Consider the following 26573-nt stretch of genomic DNA (forward strand, 5'->3'; position numbering starts at 1 on the left):
AATAGTAAATTCCTCATATTGAAATCCAGATTAGATTTCTATCATTTTACCTAGCGCACCTGCACTTGTAGGAACTACAATGGATTGGAATTCAGTCAAATATATATTCGTGTCAGTAAATAACGAGTTCAACCTTTATAACCGTATTCTACATTCATTATATTTCACAAGTATATATGATCGCAATTTATGTTATTTCATAAACTTAGAAATTTTATTTACTACCCATAGAGATATGTATATCTCTATTCTTCATTCAAACAATTTTCATTTTCTGTTTTCTTTAATAAATAATAATTCTCAGCTATTGAATTTTTTAAATGTCCTAATTTCTATGGCAGTAAACTATGAGGTATTAAAAAGAGTTGCAGATAAAATTCATACCATAAAAGATTAAAACAATCTGTTTTTAGGATTAAATTAGTTTTTTAATATATCGTATAAATATAAAAGTTTCCAAGTGCAATTTTTAAAAGTTTGCAATTTTAATCTGTGGATGGATTATTTTAATGGTTTTTTCTAAAGAAAAATAAATAAATAATTCTTTATATATTGTATATATCCAACAGATGTCGGTAAAAACGGTATATTTACTGTATAAATTGAACAACAAGGGCAATGCATACTAATGTGACAATCAAAGCTTAATCTGATTGTGCGCATACAAACGCATTCGACCCTCCTCCATCCCTCTCATACCATGTTTTGATCATCAACCTTTTCTAGTCTCCATGTTATACACATGTAGATTTCACCGAAACCGACAATATAGGGACGAATCAGTCCGCGGAAAACGAGAAAATCGTCGTTTCATTTAACTGGGAATAGATTTTACTGCCTTTTTCTCTCAGATCGGAAACGAAACCAGTCACTGGCTGGAATTGACGTGAAATCGGAAGCGGAAGTACACTCGTCTTGGGATAATCGTCTGATGGGAACGAACCGGCTGCTGTTCTACCGGAAATGTCCAGTCTCGAAAAATCAGGAAAATAGTGCCCAGGGATATACACAAAACTCGTATATACATATATACAATATAAAGGTAGATAGATAGATAGACCGAGAGAGAGAGAGAGAGTCTTCAGTCACGAAATCAATTTGTCATATTTTTATTTCGTTTAGCAGACACGATTTACTGTTGGAAACTTTTTTAACTTTTGGAAAATGCGAAGAAAAATATTAAGATAAAAAATAGTCAATTTTTTGTTTTCCAGATTTATAAATCATATGAATTCAAAAAGGATAATTATAAATATAAAAAAAATTATGTATCCATACGTGAACAATAAATTATATTAATCTATAATTAGGTATTCATTATTGAAGAAAAAAAGTAGATCTATAATTAATAGGAATAGTTTTATTAATAAAAATTTTAGTTTCAATGAATATATATAGCCATATAATGAAAGTGATATTTAAATACCAAGTTACGAACTCGTTGAGAGAAATTTATGCGCGAACTCTACTGGTCAGTAACTTTCTCTGATTAAAAATTATTACTTATAAATCCATTGAGTAAGAGGATATTATTTAAATGCGTGAGAAAAAAATGTTTAGCGTTAAATTTTGGCAAAAAATGTATACTAAAATTTATAGTAGACATATATTAATAAGATCTAAGCTTAAGGAAAAGCAATAAACATTGACGCACGCTATGTAAAATATCTTAAAACCAACCCAAGTAGAAATATCCGTAGCTCGCCGTAATTAAACACCGGCATGGTACTGATCCAATACTGGCTGTCGGTACTGACTTTCAGTACTGGCAGTGTACTGACTAATACACCGAATCAGTACTATGTCGGAGGTAAAAAAATATTAAAACCAGTACTGGCAGTACACTGTCATTCACACCGAATCAGTACTATGTCGGTGATATAAAACATTAAATGAAAAAGTCTTCAAATTATTTCACTAGGTAGAAAACGATGATTTTTTATTTAAAAAAATGTATATTAATTTCTTTCGAATACTTTCCCTCAAAATTTTGGATGTAATTGTAATGTATTATTATATACCTATATAAAATATATTTATGTTTTTTTAGTTATTTTAGTACTCATTGAAATATGTGCATTAAGTTATTTATCATGCATGCAATAACAATAAGTTGAGAATTTTTTTCTAATAGTTTTAAAAATAAAGCAAATGTAATTTTTTCACTGTAATTTTTAAATATTATTAATAATTAAATATTAAATTTAAAAATTTTTTTACCATTCATATTTTACAGTCGTCTTTTATTAACTTATTTTTAATTATGTAATTCATCAATCATTTTTGTCTGTTTTAATATTATTTACGGTAAAAATAATTTATTAAAAATATTTAACTGAAATTGATATCCAGTTTTATTTCATTAAATCTTTGTAAAAATTGAAAAAATTTTATGAGTTTAAAAAATTTAAGAATAAATTCATTTTATTTTCGTGATCAATAGATGATACAAACTTTGAAATCAAAACTTTTGTATTAGGTGAACTACTTGAAGTCAGCACATTTAAGCCAGCGCGGCTGTGCGGTATGCGTATCTGACTTGCGTTCTAAGGGTTTAGGGTTCGATCCCCCATGCGTGCGAGATTTTTCGTTCTTAGTTTTAAGTGTTATAAGTACAATATTTGTTCATGTGTAATATCAATTATTAAATAATTATTAAATTAAGTATAAGTGCAAAGTAAAAAAAATTAAATATTATGAATTTAAAAAAATAAAAAAATTTACAACACAAATTATTTTTTGTAAAATAATTTATTAAAAATAAAATAATTTAATTAATATAAATGATAATTATGATTTTAATTATTTATTGTTAATAATATTTTATATATTCTAAATAACATTAACTATTATTGGCTTCACATTACCTGTTCGTGGTAAAAATGGGAGTAATAAGCTAATAAGGATGAAATTTGCATTGGAAAGCGTGTTTTAGCATTTTGTAAAAAAGTGAGATTTTAAGTCCGGATGAGTACTTTGCCAGTATTATGCCAGTATTATTCTAGTACTACGTTAGTACTGGTGAGCGGGACAAAATCAGTACTGGACAGCGTTACCAGCCAGGGTTGGTCCACTACTGGCCCAGTACGGCAGTCAGTACTATTATACTGACTGGCAGTGTTGGGTCAGTACTATGCCAGTGGCACATTTCTACTTGGGAAATTATTCTTAAAATTTTTCTTAAACCTACACCTAGGGAAATTTCTTTCCGACCCAAATATAATTTATTTGAATTATATAAAAATATAAATATTTGTCTCAGAACTAAATAACTATTTAAGTATTTAGCTGTAGCTAAATATCCTTTTTCTCTGGTTCAAGTTATTTAAATTAGTTAATTAATTAATCCTCAAATAATTAAAATATGTAGAAGATAAAGATAAAATATTGTTAGATAACAATATATAAATTTTGCAGTATAAAATTTTGTTACAGTTAAACTTATAAGAAATTTTTTAACATTCTAGTTACTGGCAATTTGATAAATATGAAATATTTTTTTTAATTTTCAAAAAATTTTATTTTTTTATATTGAACATTAATATTAATTGTTACATTGTATGTAAAGTGTTACATTTACAAAATTACATATGTATAAAGTGATATAGAATTAAATTGAATGTTTGCGTCTAGAACGATGAATGGAACGAAAATAAAAACAATTGTATTCCAGTTTAATAATAAAGTTGTCAGGTCAAGTTGTCGACATACGATTATTATCATCGAGTGAAAAAAACCCAGACTAAAGTGTTATTAAATTTCAACCTGCACCAGCTCATGATTTTTAAAATGGCGCTAAAAATAAATCGTTGAATAAAAATATTATCGATTCATTTAGGTTTAAACAGAGCGAAACCTATTGGCTCTGTTTATAATAATATTAAATAAATTTAATTTATTGCGGCATTTTTAATGGTATTTTTATATTGAGAATGTTTAACAAGTATAATGTGCGAGAGATATTGTGTTAATTTGAGAAAATATATTTCAAACAGAGTGGATTTTCAAGATGCATATTTTACATAACTTTGAAAGGCAAATGCTTCTCATATCTTCCTGTCCTGTGCAAGTGAAACGTTTACAAAGCATCACTTGCAGAGGAACTGTGTAAGTCACATGGAAAAGTAAGATGAAGAAACTTGCCAGAAACACATGGATAGCCACGTGAGTGTCACGGAAAATTCATTAGCTACACAAATGCCAAAGAAACTAGACATTAAAAAAAAATATTAAAATTTCCAGTGCACGTTGATAAACTTTTCACAAAAATTTCAACACTATTTCAAATGTTTTCAGCTCTTAAACCTTTCATTAATTTAACATTCCATCAGTCAATTATATGAAGTAATGTCAAAAGTTGACGAAATCACGAAACTGTTATGGTTAGAAATTTATAAAAATAAGCATAAAAAAGGGAAATGTTTTTTTTTTAATTTTTACAATATTATTAATTATTATTTCATTATAAAAGAATTGAGTAAAATCAAAATTAAATTCAAATTATCATAAAAAAATATTAATTTGAAATTTTTTAATTTCTTGCAGCTAACAATAAGTAAATAATGTTGATTTAATTATGTATTCAAAAGACCATAAATCATTTAACAGCAGGCTGTACATATTTTGTAATAACGTATCAATTGTGGTGAGAAAAGAAACTTATGAGTAAAAATTACCCTTTTTTGCGCACAGTTACCTAATTTATTTTTACTAGTCATAAGCGCGAGTATTACTTTCTCTTTAAACCACAATCATTATATTATACTCTTCTTTAATGAAATATAAAACACGGTTGTTCTAAAACCGCCTTAAAAATGTTAAATATATATATATATATATATATATATATAAGAACGGAAAATTTAATTTGTGAGGAAAGATTAAATTGCAATGAATTCAAATTTTAGAGCACCAATGTGTACTTATCGAGGGCAAAATTAAAAATTTTTAAATTATTCAATAAGAAACGTATTAAAACAAAAAAATTAATTGAATTTAATATAAGTACTCATGAAAAAAATGCTTAGCAACATATTTTTTTAAAATAAAATTATTAGAACATATTTTAAGGAAGAAAAACTTTAATTTGGAATCCATAATTCCCTGAGGTGAAAAAAAATCGAATCATAAATCTTGATATATTTCTGGAACATTAAAGTTATAATTGTAGAAATTCAGCAATTAGTCAAAATTTTATTGCCAGACGAGAGCTTTCCAACTCTCGGCTATTAAAGACAAATTACTTGAGTTTAAATTTTGTGCCTTTTAGTACATTTAATGCACAAAACTTGTATATTATCCGAAGACGATTTTTGAAATATTATATTGCTAAAAGGCGAAATTTTTTATATATGAGAAATTGGAAATTTAATATTAGTTTAGTGAAATTTTACTGATTCAGATTATATTATAGTAAAGAATAGAATATTTTATTCGACAATAAATGTCAGAAGTTAATTTACACTTTCATTTTTAGTCTACTTTATTCTCAGGTAATGATGATGATGCTAAATTAGTGTCGATGATTGTTTAAGATGAAATATCGTCAAACATAATTAATGTCAGTTTTGTAGTAGAAAAATCCATTACAGTCAGATATAATTTAGTCTTACGGACGAACAATCTGTTATCTTACAATTAGGCATTTTAACCCTCTGACTGGCCAGTTGATCATTATCGACAAAAAGCGACAATTCGGTCGCCTGTTGGGGACTACGGGAAATACATTCTATAGTGATGGAGTGGGGATAACCCAAAGCAGGCAGAGAATTAAAAATAAGAAATGAAATTGAATCCTAAAAAAAGATGTTTCCTGTCGAGCGAGTGCGAATTCAACTGATTTTTTTGGAGGGGAGAAGATAAAATGTAGATATACAAAGTGCAGCATCCCTTTAGGATACGTCGCTGTTTGCTAGTATTACTTAAGGACTCACGTCAAAGCTTCCGTTTTGAGCTCGTATTTCCCAGGACCGTTGCTTCATTAGGAAATTAATCTTGCCAAGCGTGACGAAAGTAACGCGTTCCTCACTACTACTTCGAAATCCTTTCACGAGATAAGCTTCCAGGATATTACTCGTTAACGTGAAGGAAGTGTGGAACGAGACGAAAGAGAAATAGAAAGAGAAGGAAAAATAGAGCGAGAGAGAGAGAGAGAGAGAATGTTCACGAGTGTGGAACTGTGGAAAGGAAAACTGAAGGAATGAAGGAAGCTAGGACAAAAGGAAGGGAGGAAAAAATCAAGTAAAGTAGAGGGCCGAGGGAGGGAGAATGACGTTCTACACTTCCGGTGTTCGGGTAAATTGCAAGCAGCCTCCGATGTACTGTTGTTGAATGTACAGTAACATACACACACAAGGAACATATATTACATCTCACACAGAGAAACGAGAACACAATAGGGAGAAGTGTGATTGATGTGGTCTCTGGCTTACTATGGGAGGCAGCGTCCTAGCAATTAGTGTGAAATAAAAAACGCAGGTGTAAACGATGCCACAAAAAAAGTCCTTCCCATCCCATTTTCATCCCCGTGACACTTTTTTCAGTTTTTACTTCAGAACAGAACTGTTGCGACAGTAAATCGAATTTTAAAGGTGATTCTCTTTTTACAGAAAATTTTCTTACTGTAAGATTATATTTTTTTATTTATCATATGTGAATGACTTTTTAATTTAAGTGGAACCCTCTTTGCGTTTAGCATACAATTAATATGAAATATAAAATTCTCCCATTATTATTATTATTATTATTATTAATTTTACTGCATGTGCCAATATTTATATACAATATAGGTATTGTAGATAAATTAATTATTTTAAGTATTAATGAAACTTAAAAAAACATAAACTAAAAATTGTTGATGATCAGTTTTTTAATTATATTAATTTATACATAGTATTGTATACTGTGAGAAATTACAGAATAAAAAATATCAATTGGAGATAATATTCGAAAGTATATGTAAAATTCGTATTGTTTGTCGAATGGTACGGCCATGAGCAAGGACGATCGAAAGGCGGATAATAATATTCCAGAGATCTACATTTACGAGGCCTACTTGACCCTGAAATCTCATAATGCAACTATTATTATTCCCAGTGAAGGTGAATCTGTTATCGAATCTATATATCGAGGTTTTAAAGAAAGTTGCTCGTTATATATGTTGGGAGAAAAGCAAGATATATGATCGCCTTCGTTTTTTATTACAGCTGTGCGTCGGATGAGAAGTACAAAGCAGAGAATGACTTTTACTCGCACGGTTTCATTTCTATACACGTGTGTAATATTGTGTGTAAGAAAAAAAAATTTCAAATCGATAAGAGTTCAATTAAATCATTCATATTTAAGTAGTAGGTATAACCTAATTTAGAGATCCACTTTTCCCAAAGTATATAACAGAGTTAATTGTCTTTGTTAATTTCTTTGTTACTTCCTCATATTAGTTTTAATGTTGTGAAACCGATCACAATCTTTTGTTATCAGTCAGGAATCGAATATTAATTTAATTCTTAAATGATATATCTATTATTGTATAATTTTTATTTTTCAGCACAGTTTCTAATTTAAATATATTTATTAAAAAATAAGAACAATTATAGGCGGTATCAACGATTTATTCTTAAATATGGAGAGTACGTAATACAAGAATTTAGAAAGTATTCGAGAAAGTATATCGGTTTTAAAAAAAGTTCAAATTCGGATTCGTAAAAAAAGTAATATTTAGATAAATGTGGAATTGGATGAGAATAGTAAATAATACTATAGTAGGTATCTAACGTTAACACTATGTAATTCTATAATAATGAGCGAAATATTAATAAAAATAAAAATAATTAATAAACAAAAATTTTTTTTTTCACTCTCACACTAAAATGTGTATTAAATTGTATTAAATAGTTATAATTTTAAGTCAATTAAATGGTATTAGTTTCAAATGCAAAATACATTGATTCGAAATTACCATTTATTTGATTAAAATAAAAACTATTTGGTACAAGTCAATTTTATTTGATAATATAAGTCGAGTAACCGATTATTTAAATAAAATAAATTTTTTTCAGTGCACTTGGTGCCAAATTTAAAACTTGAAAAATGAATCAACTTTTAAAAGAAAAAATAAAGTTTTAATTTATTTAAAATTGACGTTAACAATTAATTACATGAAACTATAAATATTTGTGAAAGTAAACAAGAATTTTCGCTTTTCTACATTGTACCGAGGCAAGAAAATAAAGGACAATCAGTAAAATTTCTCAGGAGAAAAGTAAAAAAAATTCAATTTACAGAAAAAAAGAGGAATCGTACCATTGAGTCTACCGGGAACAGATATTGTCACTCCCAGAAGGACGGAAAACAGGACAACAAAGTAAATCCGCTTTATGGACGTCATGGTTGTCCTTGAACAAAATTCTTCTTTTCAAACTACTGACCTTCCGACTATATAACTTTAAACACACACTTTACCCATAGGTTTCTTCTTCTTTTTTATTATTTTCCAAAGCCACACTTTATTTTTAATTACTTGTATAATTTTTATCGATTATTTAAAAATATTAATTATTCTATTAATAATTTATTTGTTTAGAATTAAATAATTAGACAAAAATCATAGATGTTAAAAGATTTAAAAAAGAGAGGAAAAAATGGCACAAAGCGACGCGAATTCAAATGATTAAAACGAAAGAGAGGCCTAACTTGGCACGACCAGCAGGAGAATGTCTTTTACACTGTCTGAAAGAATATTATTCTCGTATAAGTGGCCACATGGACGAACGACCTCTATTGGCACAGTGATTGGTCACCTGGAAGGTGTAACATTTCTCTGTTACCGTATAATATATATATATGTATGATGCTGCATTTTTTTACTCCATATTTATATATACGCGCATACATAATCGACAAATAGATTGAATCTTAGGAATTTCATTGACTTTCAATGCATGATACTTTCACCGATGGACAAATTTCTTCATTTCGAGATATTGTTGGCTTTCTTTTTCACAGAAAAAACCTAGTCTTGCACATCAAAATGAGCCGCCTACACGGCTCATTCTGAGTTCAGTTTTTTTCTGTGTTCAAAAACGTATCACATATAATAAAGATAACACGAAAAAAATTAAATTCTTATCTTGAGAATATATTTTGACACCTATTTAAGAATAAAATCGTCTCCTCGATCGTCTATGATTTATTCTTATAGTTATATAGAATATAGTTATTAAATATTAAATATCCTTATTCTTAAAGTAAAAATTAAATAATTCCTTCTAGGAAGATATTCATGTCTGAGTACAAAAATACTATATATTTTTGCATTAAATAAGAGATGAATATGATTGCATAAATATGAATTCATGTACTTAGACAAGAAATTTCAGTGAGAAAATAAATATATCTTCAATTGTCCAAACGGTGTTGTTTTGCTTATATTTGAATAATCTCAATAGCCCGAAGTGAAACTCAATCGAAATTCATTTGAATACCAATTTTCTTATTAACTCATCGCCAACCAGTGAATTGTAAACTACTGAATAAATTTTAAAGCAATATCATCTTTCTCGTTTATAATTTTAATAGTATTCTGCAATGAAATTTATAACAACATGAATAGATCGTACCTTTTTTTATTATTATTAAAAAAAAAATTAATTGTGTTTGCATTTTTTCTAGACCCAAGAAGTACATATATTCATGAGCATGATTGTAAATATAATTGACCATTTCACATTTAAATAATTAATTATAATAGTAATAATATAATAATAACTGCAATAAATATAATACTAAATTACGTGTATGTATGTATGTATGTACGTACGTGTCATCGAACGTGTGGCACTTGTTTCACATTTTACGAATTATTTATAAGGAATCAAATAACATGATTGTAAATATTAGCACGTGCAATTTAAGTAAATCGGGTTATCAAATGAAGCAATATATCGAAGGTATATTGAAGGCATCGACATTCGCTTTTCAATAGTGCGGATTCAACAATCCAGACGACCTTCATCGCGATTAACATGTCTCTCTAGCTACTATAATATTATAATTACTACAAATTAATATTTCCTGATTATACGTTGTCGATGTTAGAAATGGCACTTTTTTCACTTTTATTTATGCAAAAAAGCCAAAAAAAAATGCCTTAATGTATATTTGCAAATCCATCATCTACTCTCTAAATCTGAATTAGTAAAATTATGCTCTTTTATTGTACTATATGCATATATATGCATATCAAGTCCCTCTTTAAGAAAAATTAGAAAGTATTAATTGATATCAATCAGTAGAAAAAATGTTATACTAAACTTGTGCAAGAGAAATTGAAAACAATGTATCAGTTTATAACGTCTAGATTTTATTAAATTAGGCATAAAGTTTCTGTGAAACTTCCTTTAATATTAATATAGAGAAAGTAAATTCTCCAATTTATCAAGTATTTTTTAATTTCACTAATGAAGGATACTTTATAATCCACGGAAGAATTGTTAATTTCATATATTATTATCATTTATTTTTTCGTCAGAAAATATAAAATATGTTAAAACGTTCGTTGAAATTACAAACTATAACAATAACAATTCTAATAATAATTAATAATAAAACAATACTCTACAAAAATAAGCATCTTATTTTAAGATGTTTTAGTATAGAGTTTTTAAAACATTAAGATGTTTAAGATGTCTTAATGTCTTGAAAATTCGTAAACTAAGGAGGGGGTATTTTTATGACTGAGAAGAAGAAGAAAGGTAATGGAAATAAGAGAAAAGAAAAATAAAAGAAATCTAGTGAAGACGACACTACCAGTACGGTTAAGTGGAAGAAGCATTTGCAACCTTCTATGCATCCGCCACTTCCTCAACGTCCTTTCTCGACTTCTAGCTCGATGCACTTCACAGCCCGAAACGAACTAAAACTTGTCGTCTCCTGGGATGAAAGTAGCAACGAATATTTTTCTGACTGTGCGATATTGAAGAATTTCAATTCTACTATATACCGCGAAAAATGTTCCCGCGAGTGAATTTACAAACATGAAGGAGGAAAAAAGGACAATGGAATAATTAATTATTTTTAATCAAATACACTTGTTTAGTGTAACAATAATAACATTAAATTATATATGTAAAAATTCAATTAGTTTTCAGAATTAACAAATACTAATTGCATAAGATTTATGGAATTTGCAAATCACGTTATAACGATGAGTCAAGCAGAAAAGTTAATTAAGAGATTCAATGAATATAAATACATAATAATTATAAATAATAATTCATATTATGTCGAAAGCATTTTTTGCTTCTGATGTACAATATTATCGATAATAAATTATTGCCAAATATTTTTCTAAAAGGTCGTACAGTAAAAATACCTGTAATTTCATATAATTTGTTTTTAAAATATATGTATGATCTTATTTAATTAAAACATAAACACTAAATGCATGTGACGCGCTCTGAAAAGAAAGGAACCTAAGAAGAAAAAACTTATAGGTTATGTCTTGTAATATTAATGTGAAAATACGTACTGAGGATTAACTCTAAAAATACAAATCATTGATGTTTACGTGTATTACATCCAAAGTATTGAGTAAAAACTGATTTTGATTTTACCTAAATAAAAAAGAACTTTTAATCAAGGTAAAACTGTAGTAAACATAACCTATAATTCATTGGCTTCTTAGGTCCCTTTCTTCAGAGCGCGTCACATATATATTTCCTTTCGTTTTTCTATTTTTGTAAAAACGAGGCCTTTTTACACAATTTTACGTTCTCTATAAATGTCTATATAACATCGTCCTCGATAAAAACTCGTGAAATGCAACTTCGAGCAGAGACCTATGAGAAGATAATAAGGAGAAGGGTCTCAGGAATCTGCTGAAAAGTGAAGAAACATCCATAAAAGGCTTTCGGAGCAACCGTAATTTTTCACCATATTTCGCAAGCACCTTCGTAATCTTCACGCGAAGAACCTCCCATTTTTTCTAAACAAATGCTTAGTAGAATTCTACCAAATTGCCTTCTCTCAAAAATTTCTCACTTTTTTCATTTCTTTTCTATTAAAATTGAATGTAAAAAAATAATCGAAAAGAAAAGAAATTTTTTTACTTTTTTATAAGCATGAATAAAAATGTAGTTTAATAAATATTCGATTAAATAAAAGTTTGGTTAATTAAAAATTCTGTTATATGCAAACAATTTTAAAACAATTCACTGACTTTGAGATTTAAATAGAAACGATCCTCACAGAGCGTACATGAATAATATCAGTGATTCGTTTGCATTTATAAAATCTGTGATTTTATAAAGATAGCTCTCAACTCTCGCGTATGAAGAAAATGAAAGTCGTGGTATGTTGTAACATGAAGGCGCCAAAGACATTTATCAACCACAGACCATACAGAAAGCGAACATAGGTCAGAAAAAAAGAACATAAAAAAATATACGAGTAGGTTTCAGGATTCTCGAACGACCTTCACCTTTATTCTTCCTCTCGATTAGTTTTATCGATATTATAAATATTCTACTCAAATTATAATTAATTATTTTTTTTGTTAACCATCTGCATTTTCCAACTAGTACATCTCAAGAAGAATTATTCTAATATAACTTCTGCCCTGGAAAAATTATATGACTTTTAGTTTTAAAAAATTCTCCTTTATACAATAATTTCTTCTTTTTTGTATTCTTATCGTGAAATTAATATAATTAGGAGAATTCCAAGGATTATTAATTCAGGTCAAGTGTAAATTTCAGCATCATCTTTAGATCAGTTTTCCTTCTTTTCAAATTGCAGAAACATTTTAACGATTCTTTTCAAAAGATTCAATTAACGAGTTATCTGACCTTTCAATATTTACATTAACAAAATTAAAGTAACGCAAATTAATTGCATTAGTAAAAGGCAAGTTCATTAGTTGTTGCCCTTGATTATTTTTTAATTAATTTGGAGATTCTGTTTTTTTAATACTACCGTAATTAGTTTGTGAAAAACTGAAATTGAGCTTTAAATTATTGTGTTATAGAATGATCCATCAGTAGGCAAATATTAAATTGATAATTAATCGGATTGTCATATTTTAATTTAAGGAAACAGTTATTGTTAAAAATTTTCATTTGTCAAATTTAAAAATTTCTTTTAAAAATAAATGAATTGTTAAAAAAGATGTTTTTTTGCTGAAACGTTATGTAATAAAGGTAATTTGTCAATTTTATGTGTGCAGTGTTTACGAGACACACAAAGTCACCGCTGTCAAAGGGTAAAAGTAGGAAAATTACATTTTTTTACCATTGTGTATAATAAATTTAACTATATAATTATCTTGAAGAGTCCCACGTCTGTTTTAGGAATTTACAAAGTTTTCATCTGCATAGTACACCATAGAAATTTAGCGAAATATTAAATGCAAACAATCTCTTTGTGTTTGTTCCAACTAATTTAGAATCACATTCCACGTTAAATACAAAGGAGTTTGTGGATGTCTAAACATGAAACTTAATACTCTGTATGTAAACAATAATTAAAGTAAAGCAAGCATACACGCTAATAAAAATGCATCTTGCACATTACTCAAACAGTATTTGTATTAAAAAATTTTCTGAAACTGAAAGTAATTCTACTAAAAGAAACAACAATTAATATAGGACAGAATTTAATAAAAATGTTCTCATATATTTTAATTTTAATTTTAATTTAATGAGAATTTAATGAGGATTTAGGAACCATTTTTCATTGGATAACATTTTTATTGAAAAAGAAAATAATAATATAATAATTAATTGTTTGTAAGTATATTCATTTATTTGTCTGCAATTTATTTTATACGCGAATTTAATGAGATGCTTATTTATTTATGTAATTTATAAAATAAGATTTAAAAAGAGATTGGAGTCATTGAACGAATTCCTGATAAAGTTGCGGGCACGTTCACCAATTCAAGGCTGGTTAGCAATGTCCGTAGACAGCAGAAATTTTCAAAGTGAGTTAATTCCAGAATGAAAGTCATCCGAGGGCTAACCAGTTTGATTCGAAATAAACATACTTCGAGGATACCAGTAGCGCGCATATGAATCATTCCAAAAAACATTATAGTCGATCCATATTTCGAAGACAAAGGAATTTCTCAAACTCGATTGGGGATTTTTAATCTGACTACTAATACTAAATAATACTTGACGTATTATTTACTAATTAATTTACTAATAATTGATTTTTTACACTTATTTTATATTTCTCTATTGAATGTTTGTTTCAGGAAATTTTTTATATTCAAAAAAACGTACGTTTAATATTTATTTAATTTTAAAATTATCCCAATAGTATACTTTAGTTTGATAATTAAAATTCTATCAATTACAGTAATTAATTGTAATTGACGAGCTAATTAATTATCGAAAAGAGCGTAAATTTGACGTTAATTTGAAATTAATTTAAGAGAACACTACGACCTCAGTGGAAGAGGACGATTAGAAACTTTGCAATGATTCAATTTTCATCAAGCAGAGTGTATTATAGAATCACGAGGTCGAGAGATATTTCCAGGCGATTGGTTTTCGATATTTAATTTCGCACATTTGTCTACAACGTTTTAATTACATATATATATCTTAAATTTATTCGTTGATATAAAAAATAAATTTGTATATTTAAATGTAAAAATAAAGGTAAATTATAAAAACAATCGACTTTTTCTCTCATCGATTCCACGTTTTAAATTTACTTTGTGAGTTAAGTAATTAGCGCACACAAATGACGACAATACTTGTCCGAATGCCGTCCAACGCGATCGATTTGCAATTTGCCCATTAACTACCGCCGTTTGGAAGGTGACATTCCTTCCGAAACGAGGTCTTTGTAAATTACATGAATACCAGTTCTACTGTGAAATTCTCTCCATCCATTTCCTTATAGTCATCTTCTTGATTTTAATTCTGTTTCGAATCAAGACTTTCTCTTTATTTCATCCCAATGTACTTTGAAACGAAATATTCTTATAATTTTAGAATATTTATGTACTTCTTTTGCTGATGAATTTTATCGTTGGAATAGAAATTAAATGAAATTTAAAATTAAAAACTTTTTAATTGTAAAAACAAATACCCAGAAAAATAGAAAGCAATTTATTACTACCAACTGTGTATTTGATACAAGTTTTTGCTAGGATTTAAAAAATTATTATATTCAACTTTTGTAAAAGTGAATTCACGTAACTACCACATTATACAAGCAATCGTTTCAAGTTCGATTTCTTTGGAATTCTATAGATACATGTGTACATATAACAACCGTGAATATGTAACACTTTTTGTCAACGATAACAAACTTGGTTTCCGAAATCAAAAATTGAAAATTTTTACAACACGAATAAACCCGATTCATACGGTCTGGAATATCGGCTAGGGAACATTCACACCTGTGCGTCGTGAACACACCACTCAAATGCTTTCAACGAAAATGCTTTTAACCGAACATGAAACTGACAAAATAAAAGTTGACGTCAAGAATAATGTTTGTCGTTGAAAGACGATACACGTCTTTCTTACGAAAATAAAACTGATTACATTACATTGTCATTATATGCACTTGATAAGACACATCATTTTTGAAAATTCAAATTTGAAAATAATTTTTTAAACATCAAATTTTTTATTTTTATTAAATTTCTTTATTTTAATCCAATTTATTTGATTTTTATTTCTATTTATTTTATTTATTTGTTGAAAGTCAGACCCAAGCAAAAATTTCTGTCAAACGCCGATATTGACAACAGGCGCAATCATGCACCAATAAATCATGCACCAATACTGGCTGGCCGACAGTTGGCTTACCAGTATTGGTTCAGTACTGATATGGATTAAATTCTGTACTGTGCCAATACTGCTCAGCGCCGAAAATTATTTTTCACAGGATCAAAAATGTCGGATCAAATTATTTTTTTTTAAAGATTTTCGGTCCAAATATGTAATGCCTTAAGAAATACTTTTTAATGTATTATGTGAACCCAAAATTTTTTTAAAAATGATTTGTTATTTTTCGTTCCGTGAAAAATAATTTTCGACGTTGAGCGTCGACGCCAACTTCATAGACGTGAAAATTGAGTATTTTGGTTGGTTAAAAAAATTTAATATTAAAACTTATTAATAAAAGAAATACATAATTGATGAAGTTCTCAAATTATTTTTCTTACACTGAAAAAATATATTTGAATCAAATAAACTCCATTTTAACCAATAATTTCATTCAATTTCGGTAATTTAAACAAATAAAAATAAATATATATTCTATACACGGAGAGAAATCTGCTGCGATTTGCGCATGAGCAAGTCCATAGGAATATAGCATGGACACTTCCAAGCAAAAACTATAAGATTCCATCTGAATATCAGGTGAGACTCATACAATAATACCTCGCTCACTTAGGATTTTTGCTTGAACGCGTCTGTTACTATATTCCTAAGGACATGCTCATGCGTAAATCGCACCAGATTTCTCTCCGTGTAATATTTGAAGAAATTATTTGAATAATAAAATAAAGAGTAAAATGTTAATATGAAAAAATAACAATTTATAAGTTATTAATATAATAATTTATTATTATTAATAGTCAATGCTATGAGTCGGTTCTTCGATCCAGCTTCTCAATCAATGTAAAAAGCAAAAAGAACCCTGAATTTTGAATATCTACCAGTGCCCGTACTGGCAAAATACAGAATTACTGCTAAATTCCAGTATTGAACTAGTACCAGTACTAATAAACGTTATCATCCCAAACATATGCCAGTATTGGTTCAATATTGGCGGTCAGTACTTTACCAGCAATTGCCAGTACTGGCGCAACACTGCGTCGGTTGTAAATTTTTGCTTGGGGATTTATGTCAAATCGATAAGATAATTTTTTTTGTAGTAAAATAAAAAAAACTATTATATATATTTTGTGGACACAACTTTATAATATGATTAAAGAAATTTTTTTGGAATTTTTGACATTTTCTTAGAGAGGCGGAAGATGTTAATAAACTTTAATATATGCAAAATCCAAAGCACTTTCTCTGCAAGGTAATGCCGGCCTTGGCAAAGCATAAAACTTGCTCTCATTTTCACGACGAGTTCATTTCTCCAGATAAGTCGAGTTCATTGGTTATAAGACATTTCTATCAGGTGTATTGGCAATTTGTTCTTAATTATCAAGAAAACTCGTCGGCTTGTGCCAAACAAGATCGACACTCGCCGTTTGCAATTTGAATTAGGTTTACAACTTCACGAAAGGAAATGGAATAATTTTATAAGTATATATGATAATCTTATTAAAAATCGCTATAGCAAATGCTAATAGGTATTGCGTCTGCGTTTGCAGTAGCTGCACTTACGACAAAGTTCAAATTAGAAATTGATATTGACAGGAATGTAGGTAAAAAACGAACACACATTAAACATTTGCAGGGTAAATTAGTTATTTAAATAGTAAAAAACTAAATAATTGTTAAATGAATCAATTAATTAGTAAAATAAATAAATTAATTAATAATTAAAGGAGCAAATCAATAACTTCATTAACAAGCATACTATGTTTATATGTAAAAAATATATTCTAATAATAAAAAAAATAATTACATAAACTAAAAAATTCAATTGATATAGGTAGACAAATAATTGCGTTTCTAAATAAATTATTTTTTGTCGTCATTTTACTTGCATTTGTTAGAGTAAAATAAAATTAATAGAGATTAATTAAAAATAAGATCTGAAATGTTCCTTTCCAATCATATAAAAATTTGAAGAAATTTTCTTAATTTAAAAAATAAAGTTTTCTACTAATTACTTTGAGATCTATACGGTCTCAATATTCTGGGAAAAAAATTCAGAGTTTATCAAAGATCAAAAATCTTTTACGATATGGAACTCAATATTTTGTCAAACACATAGTAATAAAATTTATGTCAAACAGGAATTAATCAAATCTCGTCGACTTATTTAAGTTAGAAAGTTGAAAAGTTGTTGGTACCTTTTTTTCACATTGATTTAACAAGATTTTAAATGTGATTAAAGAGAAATTTCATTTATATTTACACTTCATAACGGGAATATTCTGTGGATATAAGAAAAATATAAACAATAATAGAGAATATAAAAAAATCCTATAAGTTTTATCCATTCCACATATTTAATAGAAATTTAATATATAATGAAGAAATAAATAATAATAATTTAATAAGATAATTAAGATTGCAAGTAAATATTAAATTCAAGAAAGGTATAAAGTAAATGCGATAATAAATCAATGTAAGAAAATAAGATGGGTTCATTAAGGAAAAATGAAGATAAACGTGAATAATTTGGTTCTGAAGGATCCTTCTGGAACTTGATTAACTTTCGTAATGAATGTGATTCGCTGTCGCGAATAATTCGAGACAAATAATACCAGATTTGTAGGCGCGCATAGAACAAGTTTGATCTGTTAGGGGGCATTCATGAATTACGTAAGGCAGTATTCCCGAACGATTATCTCTCAAATTTAAAAAATGGAAAATTTTTCCAAAAATACAAAATTTATTTTGATCTTAGCATCTGTAAGCAATGCCTCTGACTGCTGAAAAGCAATAAAGTTTGATGACATGAACTAAATATTATATAGTCCGATTTTACAAATTAAATGTTAAAAATCAATAAATTACTATTATTGAAACTTTGGTAAATAATTTTTTTTCCAGAAAAATGTATATTACAGTTTTCACAATTAATTTGTGAAAGAAGAGATTTATCAGCTGAGAATGGAAGCCAAAAATGAGAGAGAGAATTCTCGACGACGCAGAACTTGGGAACTTTAATTGACGTTTTCGACGATAAGCTTGAGCCCGCGGAGCAAAAGGGTCCAAGTGAGGCTTTGATATTAATTGTTCTGTCTTAATTACTTTTCGGACAAGTGGAGGGAATAGTCCTTCAGGATTCAGTTGAAGGGTGTAGTTAACAGGAGCAAAGGAACAGTCGAACGTCCTCGAAATTCTCCTCATGCTAATGCGAGAACTGGAATAATGTTCAGAAGACCATATTGTATACCAAGTATACAAATACAATTATGCATACAAGCAAGTTGGATTATCACTAACGGTTTTCACACCTCCCTATTCTATGAGACTATCGCCACCTTTCTCTCTCCTGACTTTGTTACGATTTAAACACGTCATGGGCAATATTTGCACAAAAAGTGTAATTAAGTCCTGACGGAAGCCAAATACCTTATATACTTTAGAGTTACTCTCATTCTTTATCTCTTTTCTGTTTATACCTCCTTTTCAGAACTTTGTTTCGCATCTACATAGAGCTTTGATTTTTATTGATAAAGGCTATAATTTTTTTTCTATCTTTTTGTGTATCTACTTATATACTTTTTTCTTTTTTTAACTGGTTTTTCAGATTGGAATATTTTTTATTTTCCAATTTTGTGGGACACTAGTGTCACACTTTGTATAAACTGTAGTTATGGTCTCAATTTATTGAGACGAAAAAATTTCACATTTTAGTGAATCTTTGAAAACATTCTAAATTCTTATATGTAATTTTAATATTAATGACTAATTTTCATGTTTTTCTTACTTTGTGTATAACACTCAAAATGCCAAGTCCAAGTTTCGTCGTACATACATCAAACATTCGTCTGAGCTTGTACTGTTGGTGTATTTGCCAAATGAAACTTTCCTTAAATATTTGCTATCTACCAGAGGTTTAGTCGATCTCTCCTTTCATTTATTTAAACAAATGTGTGTATCATTTTATTTTATTTTACATCACTTTTTTTATTTCATTAATATTGCATTTTCGTTTTTTGAGGTTTTTCTCCAGCGTTTAATTTTTTTCTCTCTTAATCCTCATTTTTCTCCTTTTTCGCACAATTCCCTCCTGCATTTGTAATCCTGTTACCTTTTTTGTTTGTAATAGCGCTCTTACCACACTTTTATCTCATTTTACCCTCAGTTACACTGTTTATACAACTTTTCGTCATCTTTTTTTTCTTTTTCTGATTGCGTTTTGTTTTGTTTAATTTTTCTTTTTATGTCTTCTGTTCTTTTTGTTCCCTATTTCATTTTCTTCTTTTATTATATTATACTTTTACATCTTTTATCGTTTTCTTATCTCTTGTGGTATTCTTTTTTTGCTTCTTCTTTTCAGTTATTTGTTCACTAAAAAAAATGTTTGGTCAGTATAACCAAACTTTGGTTGTGCCAACCGAATTGTTTGGTTAGCCTAACCAAAGTTTGGTTGTACTATTGCTCGGACCATAAAATTTTTTCAGTGTTCCTATTATTTTCCTCTATTTTTCAATTTCTTCCCTTCATCTTCTTTCATTCTCTATTTTTCCTTTATTAATTTCCTCTTACTTTTTAGGGGCGGCTACAAAAAAAAGTATTGTAACAAATAAAGTGACATTAATCTCAAAGCAAACGACATGTTGTTTATTCATTAAAGGTGAACTTGGTTCGAATATGGTTGAATTCGTTTGACAAACAGAAAATATAATAACCGTGGAAAAGCCCTTTAAACTCTCTTACCCTTCTGAACAACTCGATTCGTTGAGCGCGAAGCACGTTTGTAAAGTTCAGATTTATACTCTAAAACACGTTCAAGCTCAAAATTTCCAGTACTCAGGAGTATCCCTCATCCTTGTCTCCCTTTATATTTGGCCAATTGTTTCTATTTGAGAGCAAGTAGGTACACAAAACAGGATAACAATTGGCCACATGCCAATTTGTTTAAACTGCAAAATTTCATTATCCTCTTTTTTATCTCTGTATCATTATTTCACATAAAATTTTTAAAAAATCTATAAAACTCCTAATAAGAAAATTTAATAAAATAATATAAAGATTGGTAGTAGATTTTTATCTTTACTATGAATTTTTACAATATTTTTTATAAAGTTTGAAACAAAATCAATTGAATTAAATTTTCAAATTTATTTTTCAAAAAAAACATATGTTATATATAATTGAAAACTGAATGCTATGAAATAATTGGAGCATATTATAGGCATATTTGCTTGTTCATTTTGCTTCGCAGGTGAATTGAGAACACCTTGAAAAGGCATCGTGACGTCATTGCACGCCTCTATTCACACTTGTTATCATATTATCATCGGTCAAGCGTAATTTTACCCCTATATTCTCAACCTCGGCAGTTGAATGCTGAATCTATTCAAATCTATTCATACATTCGTAACTATATCGCGTATATAACGTTTCGAGCTACCTCTATGTGCGCACGTATACAACGAATATTCATGCTCTCCAAAGTTTAACCAAAAAATAACATCGACTCTCATTTTTTTCTTTTTTTTTTCTTTTTTTTTTTGACTTTTTATACACATTTTATATAACAATTTCTTTGTCTCAATTATTTTGTTAAATTTCCAAAAGGGAATAAAAATAAAAACGTTTCGAATATTTGTTGATTGAAAATATTTATATGAATCCGGAAATAGAAAAAGCATAATTTACATGTCTTAAATTTTTTTTATTATACAACAAATTTTAAGAAAAAATTATTTAAAGAAAGAAATATGCCCTTAAATAATTTTTTGTTATATTGACTGTATATGTATATTATGAAATAAAAAAAAATTTATTTAAAAAATGAACAACCCAATTTGAAATTTGATAAACGAACCGGGATAAATAATAATTAATAAATAAAGAAAAAACAATGAAACTAATAAAAATGCAACGTCACCGGCAAGAAGATCGATCCTTGTTCTGCTTTTGGCACTATCTTCAAATCCTTGAAGATCATCCTCATAATCCTCATAGTCATCTCGCCGATCTCGTCGTTCTTTCTGTGGATCGTCATTATTTTCTTGAGAATTGAGAAATTTTTGAGGTGTCGTACGAATTCGAGATTGATGATTTGTACTGAATAAAACGGCTGGCGGTGGTGGTGTGGAAAATTGTGTGCCTTGTAGACGACGTTGAAGATATCGTGCCAAAAGCGCTTGAACTGCATCAGTCTCGGTGCCTAAAAGACAATTGACAATATTTTCTCATCGGAAAAAAAAGAAAAGCAGTCTTTAGTTTTTCTTTCTTTTTTTTCATTAAAATATCCACCGAGAGAAAAAATAATTCACGCTTCTCTTATACAGGAAAAAGTAAGTTTTTCAACTTTCGATTAATAATAATTTTACCAAATTGAAAGTTTAAAATTATTATTAGTTTAAAATTAATAGCATTTTGAATGTTTAAAAATAATTTTTACAAAGACTTATCATTTTTTAGAAAACATATTTTTACAAAAACAACTCTCTAAATTTGAATCAGCGAAACGTCGCTAATTTGCAGCTATAAGTATGCAGCTGATTCAAACAGCGTATATACACTGATGAAATAGTTTATATGCGCTAATTATCAATGTATATATACGCTGCTTGAATCAGCTGCATACTTATAGCCGCCCAATCAGCGATTTTCCGCTGATTCAAATTTAGAGAGAATGGAAATTAATTTTTCTCTCAGTGGTTTAAATATCAAATTGCAAAATAAAGAAAACATTGTCATTGGTTAACGCATGAAACAAATCTTTCTCTCTGTCCTCTACACTATTTTTACTAAAGTTTGTTTTCCAGACGAATTATTATTTATTCTCTATAAACAACAATTTTTATGTAAATAATTTTTTATTTTTATATAGAAATACAATACCTAATAAATTTAATATTTTTTTAAAAAGTATTTATTAATAAAAAGAAATTTGAAACTTGTAAATGTAAAATTATATGACAATTTTTTGCATCTTTTCCGTTCTAGAAAAATTTTTTGTCATCACAGAAAACTTAAAAAAGCACCTATTTGTTTGAATAAACTCTTGAACTGACGCTGTACTTGATGAGCATAACCACAATTTGTACTTGACGCTGAAACTCAGGAGCTTTCAGAAACGTCAACATCACTCTCGTCATCATTTTGAATATTACAGAATAAATTGACATTATATAAGTGAACAGAATTTTGCTCAAAATTCCCTCAATGTCGGGAAAAGACCATGAAAATTATTTTACGCTTGTAAGTAGTTTGTTTATTTTTTCACAAAGCAACATCAAATTCATTTGAAAATATTATATTATCTTTACTTTTTAAAAATTATTATTATTTCATTGTTATCATATTATTTTATGTATAATTTCTCAAAAATACCAAATCATCATATAATAATGAATTAAAATTTAAAAAAAAAAAAACATTTGACTGTTGGATGTTTCAAGTCGTAACCAATGTGTCACTCAAAATTTCAAGTACTTAAATGTTTACCAGGAAAATAGTGAAAAGAAAAAAGGTCAAATATTTTTATCGGAAAATGAAAAACATTTCGGAGTTGGTAAATCTAAATAATTGGGATATGATAACATTAATTTTATATTCAACGCTCGTATTGATAGCATCAATTATTCTCTGGAAAGGAATCACGTTAATATCGAAAAAAATAATATTTCCACAAGTCACATCACGATTACTCAATAAAGATTTAAATCGTAAAAAAAGTTTAACTAATAATCTGTCAGGATTAATTAACACCAAATTAAATAATTTAACTGGCGAATTAGAAGAGAAATTGTTTCAACAAACGGAAACGGATATTAACGGTAAAATAATTTATTATTATTTTATTTTAATTTGATATTAATTATATTTTCATTTTGAATAGAATATAATTTCTTCACTGATGATACATGTTTATGTTTCACAATGAGAAATATGCCTTTTTATAAAATATAATATAAAAATTAAAACACGTTATTACTTATTGTATTTTTATTTATTATTTTCTATTATTTATTTCTTTATTACTTTTTGAATTAAATAAGATTTCTGTTTCATCAATTTTGTGTGAGATTTTTTATCATGATTATCGACAAAAAAAGAGGTCAATCAGGTTATATTTTACTGATGTGTAAGTGGAACCATATTCACGCAAACTATGAACAAATGAATTTAATTGATCGCATCCTCTCTGACAAACAGGCCGGCAATTTTCGTTTTATTTGAACTTAACAATATTTATTTTCTTTTATTTTAAGCTGCATGAAAACAAAAAATATATATGAAAACAATAAATAATGATAAAATGTTGAATATAATAAACAATAATAATAAATAATAAATGAATACTTAATAAATGTGTTACGTAAGATTTTACGTGTAAAAAATGTGTTAAAAAATTATTTTATAAAGTATAAGTGAACAATTATTTGATAATAATAATTATTCTGATTATTGGAAAAATAATAAAACAATAAAAATACTTCAACATCAATAAAAAACGGACAATTTATTCACTTTCAACTTGATTTCATTTCTCATAAGCAGTATTTTTTTCATTTCTCCATTGAATTCCCGGAGTGCGCAGTCAAATTATAATTCACCTTTAATCTTCTTCTTATTAAAAGGAAATTGAAGCTCATCCAATAAAAAAAATGCAACAGCTGCAATTGCACTTAAACGGATCATTTGGAATTTGTGTTTTTAAATTGAAAAAGAAAAAACAAGATGATACAAAAATGGTCAAGAATCAAATTCGTAAGTGAGTTTTTCATGATTTTCAAAAAATATAAAAAGAAATTAATCAAGTAAAAATAATATAATCCATTAGTCAATTTTTCTAGATATGTTTCATGAGCAATAAAAGACGTGATACTTTTTTAGAAATTCATATTGCTGCGGACAGTCAGGCAAAGATGAAGGATTTCTGGATGAAATGATTCAACGTTTGATAGCCGATGAATTGAGAAAACATCGAGACAAGGAACGAATTTCGATCAAGAGAACGTATTCGGATTGCGATGCTGTTCTTCACAAGAACACGAATCTGAAGAAAGGACAACCCATCAATCTGTACGTGCAATCAACGTGTTTACTTCATCGGGCAAAAAGAAATATATATGTATAAATATACACTATACCATGAGATTGCTTTCATTCCAATAATACAATCTGTACTCATCAAGTCACCTAAATTAGTTTCACTTTGTGTTTGCATAAATAAAATTTTTAAAAAGAATCATTTAAAACGCAAAATTTCCCGACATAAAAATTAATTAATTACAAAATTCACTACTAATTTGTATGGTTTGACCTATTTTTGGAAAATGTTCCAAGGAATGCTTTTATTGAAGAATGGAAAAGAATCCAAGCATCTTTCAATGTAGATAACTCAGAAACAACAAAGAAATTGAAGAAATCTATCCAGGAGGTAATTGTTTCAAAAAAGAGTATGCAGTAATTAAAAGTAGCAGGCTTATAACAAAAGGATTCTATGCTAGAAACTATCACTGAAATTTTAACCATTTTCAGAGTGCGACAGATCCAGACAAAACAGTCGAAGATGAAGAAGAAGAGATTGTGCGAAACGACAAATTCAACAAAGCGAAAGAGGTGGAAATTCTTCGAGCGGAAACTGAAACATCGGAAAATGTGAATTCAATTCGCCATGAACAGAAATTGGATAGTCACAATGCTGAGATTCCCGTACAAGACGTCAAGGATGTTCCGCCGAAAAATAATGAGCTGTAAGCTCCCAATCTTTTTTCGCATACTTGAGTTAAAAATACAATGCTGTCAAATTGGGATACTTAAAATAAGAAGAAAAAAAAAGAAAAATTTACTGAAAGGAAAAAAGTCGGAGTATAATTGTTTTAATTAAATAAAGAAGGATAATTAAAAGAATAAGAAAAAAATAAACCAAAAATTAAATTAGAATCATAGAAAAAAAATAGGCTAAACAAAATTTTTGTACAAAATAAACAGGTATTCTTTTACTTTTCTAGAAATGAAAAACTGTCCGATGTACAAAAGGATAATTCGAGTCAGACACAATATTGCTATCTGGTACGAAACACTCAAAGTTGTCACCTTGAAAAAAAACAATTGACCTCACGTATCTATTTCGAGTTCGATCGCACGCCAAAAAACAACAAAGACTTGCACAAACTTCCTTTCTTTGAAAATTTTTCCAATTTAAATCTCTCGATTCAGAGAAGAACCTCTGATAATCTAATATACGAGAAGCACAAAGGTAGTGCTAGTCCTAGTTATGTTCCATCACTCGAAAGATTTCCATGGAAATTCCTATCGCCTTCAAACACAACAGATAACACATTGTGAAAGAAAAGTGTAATAAAGAAAAAAATTTGAAAGAAATAATGTTTTTCTGTTTCATTCTCTTCCTCTTGATATAATTGAGCTAACAGATTATTTTTTATAGGTACGTATTTTTCCTCTAAGCTTATAGGAAGAAAATTGAAAAAAATTCCTTACGCTAAACTCTCGATAATTCAGAAGATGTATTGTATTAGAAAAAAATTCAATATAAATTTGTTTTATATTTATATATGAAAAGAATTTCTCTCTCGATATATGAAGGTTAAATAACAGTGAAAGTAAAAAATGTGACACATTCTTGGAACGAGAAGAATGTGTCTCGGGAGTTTGAAAATGTTTGCAATATCGCATAAGGTAAAACGAGTTTCCTTGGAGATTAGTCAAGACGTCAATGACGATTCCTTGGATGGTTTCGAGGAATCTTTTTCACCAACTGGT

The 26573-nt window shown here is 28.2% G+C and overlaps 2 protein-coding genes across 12 annotated transcripts in view; one reads left to right on the forward strand and one right to left on the reverse strand.

Moving 5' to 3' along the window:
• The window catches only part of LOC127289002 (low affinity immunoglobulin epsilon Fc receptor-like), a 146972-nt gene that overhangs the window by 9498 nt on the left and 110901 nt on the right, over window positions 1-26573 (reverse strand). For all 6 annotated transcript variants that reach the window (XM_051316773.1, XM_051316779.1, XM_051316756.1 and 3 more), the window contains one exon: window positions 21721-22002. In XM_051316773.1, the coding sequence (XP_051172730.1) occupies window positions 21721-22002 (282 nt within the window). The remainder of the gene's footprint in view (window positions 1-21720; window positions 22003-26573) is intronic.
• LOC127289035 (uncharacterized) lies at window positions 23245-26160 on the forward strand. Of its 6 annotated transcripts, none has more exons than XM_051316798.1 (7): window positions 23245-23355; window positions 23417-23620; window positions 24425-24558; window positions 24681-24869; window positions 25134-25227; window positions 25329-25543; window positions 25802-26160. In XM_051316798.1, the coding sequence occupies exons 3-7, from the start codon at window positions 24452-24454 to the stop codon at window positions 26136-26138; spliced, it is 942 nt and encodes a 313-aa protein (XP_051172755.1). In that variant the 5' UTR covers window positions 23245-23355; window positions 23417-23620; window positions 24425-24451; the 3' UTR covers window positions 26139-26160. The 6 variants fall into 6 exon arrangements, with proteins under 6 accessions (XP_051172755.1, XP_051172748.1, XP_051172786.1 ...); XM_051316814.1 differs by having other exon boundaries at window positions 23262-23355; window positions 23438-23620; XM_051316805.1 differs by having other exon boundaries at window positions 23262-23351.

The sequence above is a fragment of the Leptopilina boulardi genome, unplaced genomic scaffold (genome assembly GCF_019393585.1).
Source record: "Leptopilina boulardi isolate dan_hultmark-lab unplaced genomic scaffold, ZJU_Lbou_2.1 LbouV2_123, whole genome shotgun sequence".
Taxonomy (NCBI): domain Eukaryota; kingdom Metazoa; phylum Arthropoda; class Insecta; order Hymenoptera; family Figitidae; genus Leptopilina; species Leptopilina boulardi.

Excerpts from the sequence above, each read along its gene's own strand:
- LOC127289035 (XM_051316791.1), top strand. The coding sequence starts at position 24,452 with ATGCAACAGCTGCAATTGCACTTAAACGGATCATTTGGAATTTGTGTT. Across the intron at positions 24,870-25,133 it reads AAAGGACAACCCATCAATCT|GAATGCTTTTATTGAAGAAT; the intron begins GTACGTGCAATC and ends AAATGTTCCAAG. Across the intron at positions 25,544-25,801 it reads CCGCCGAAAAATAATGAGCT|AAATGAAAAACTGTCCGATG; the intron begins GTAAGCTCCCAA and ends TTACTTTTCTAG.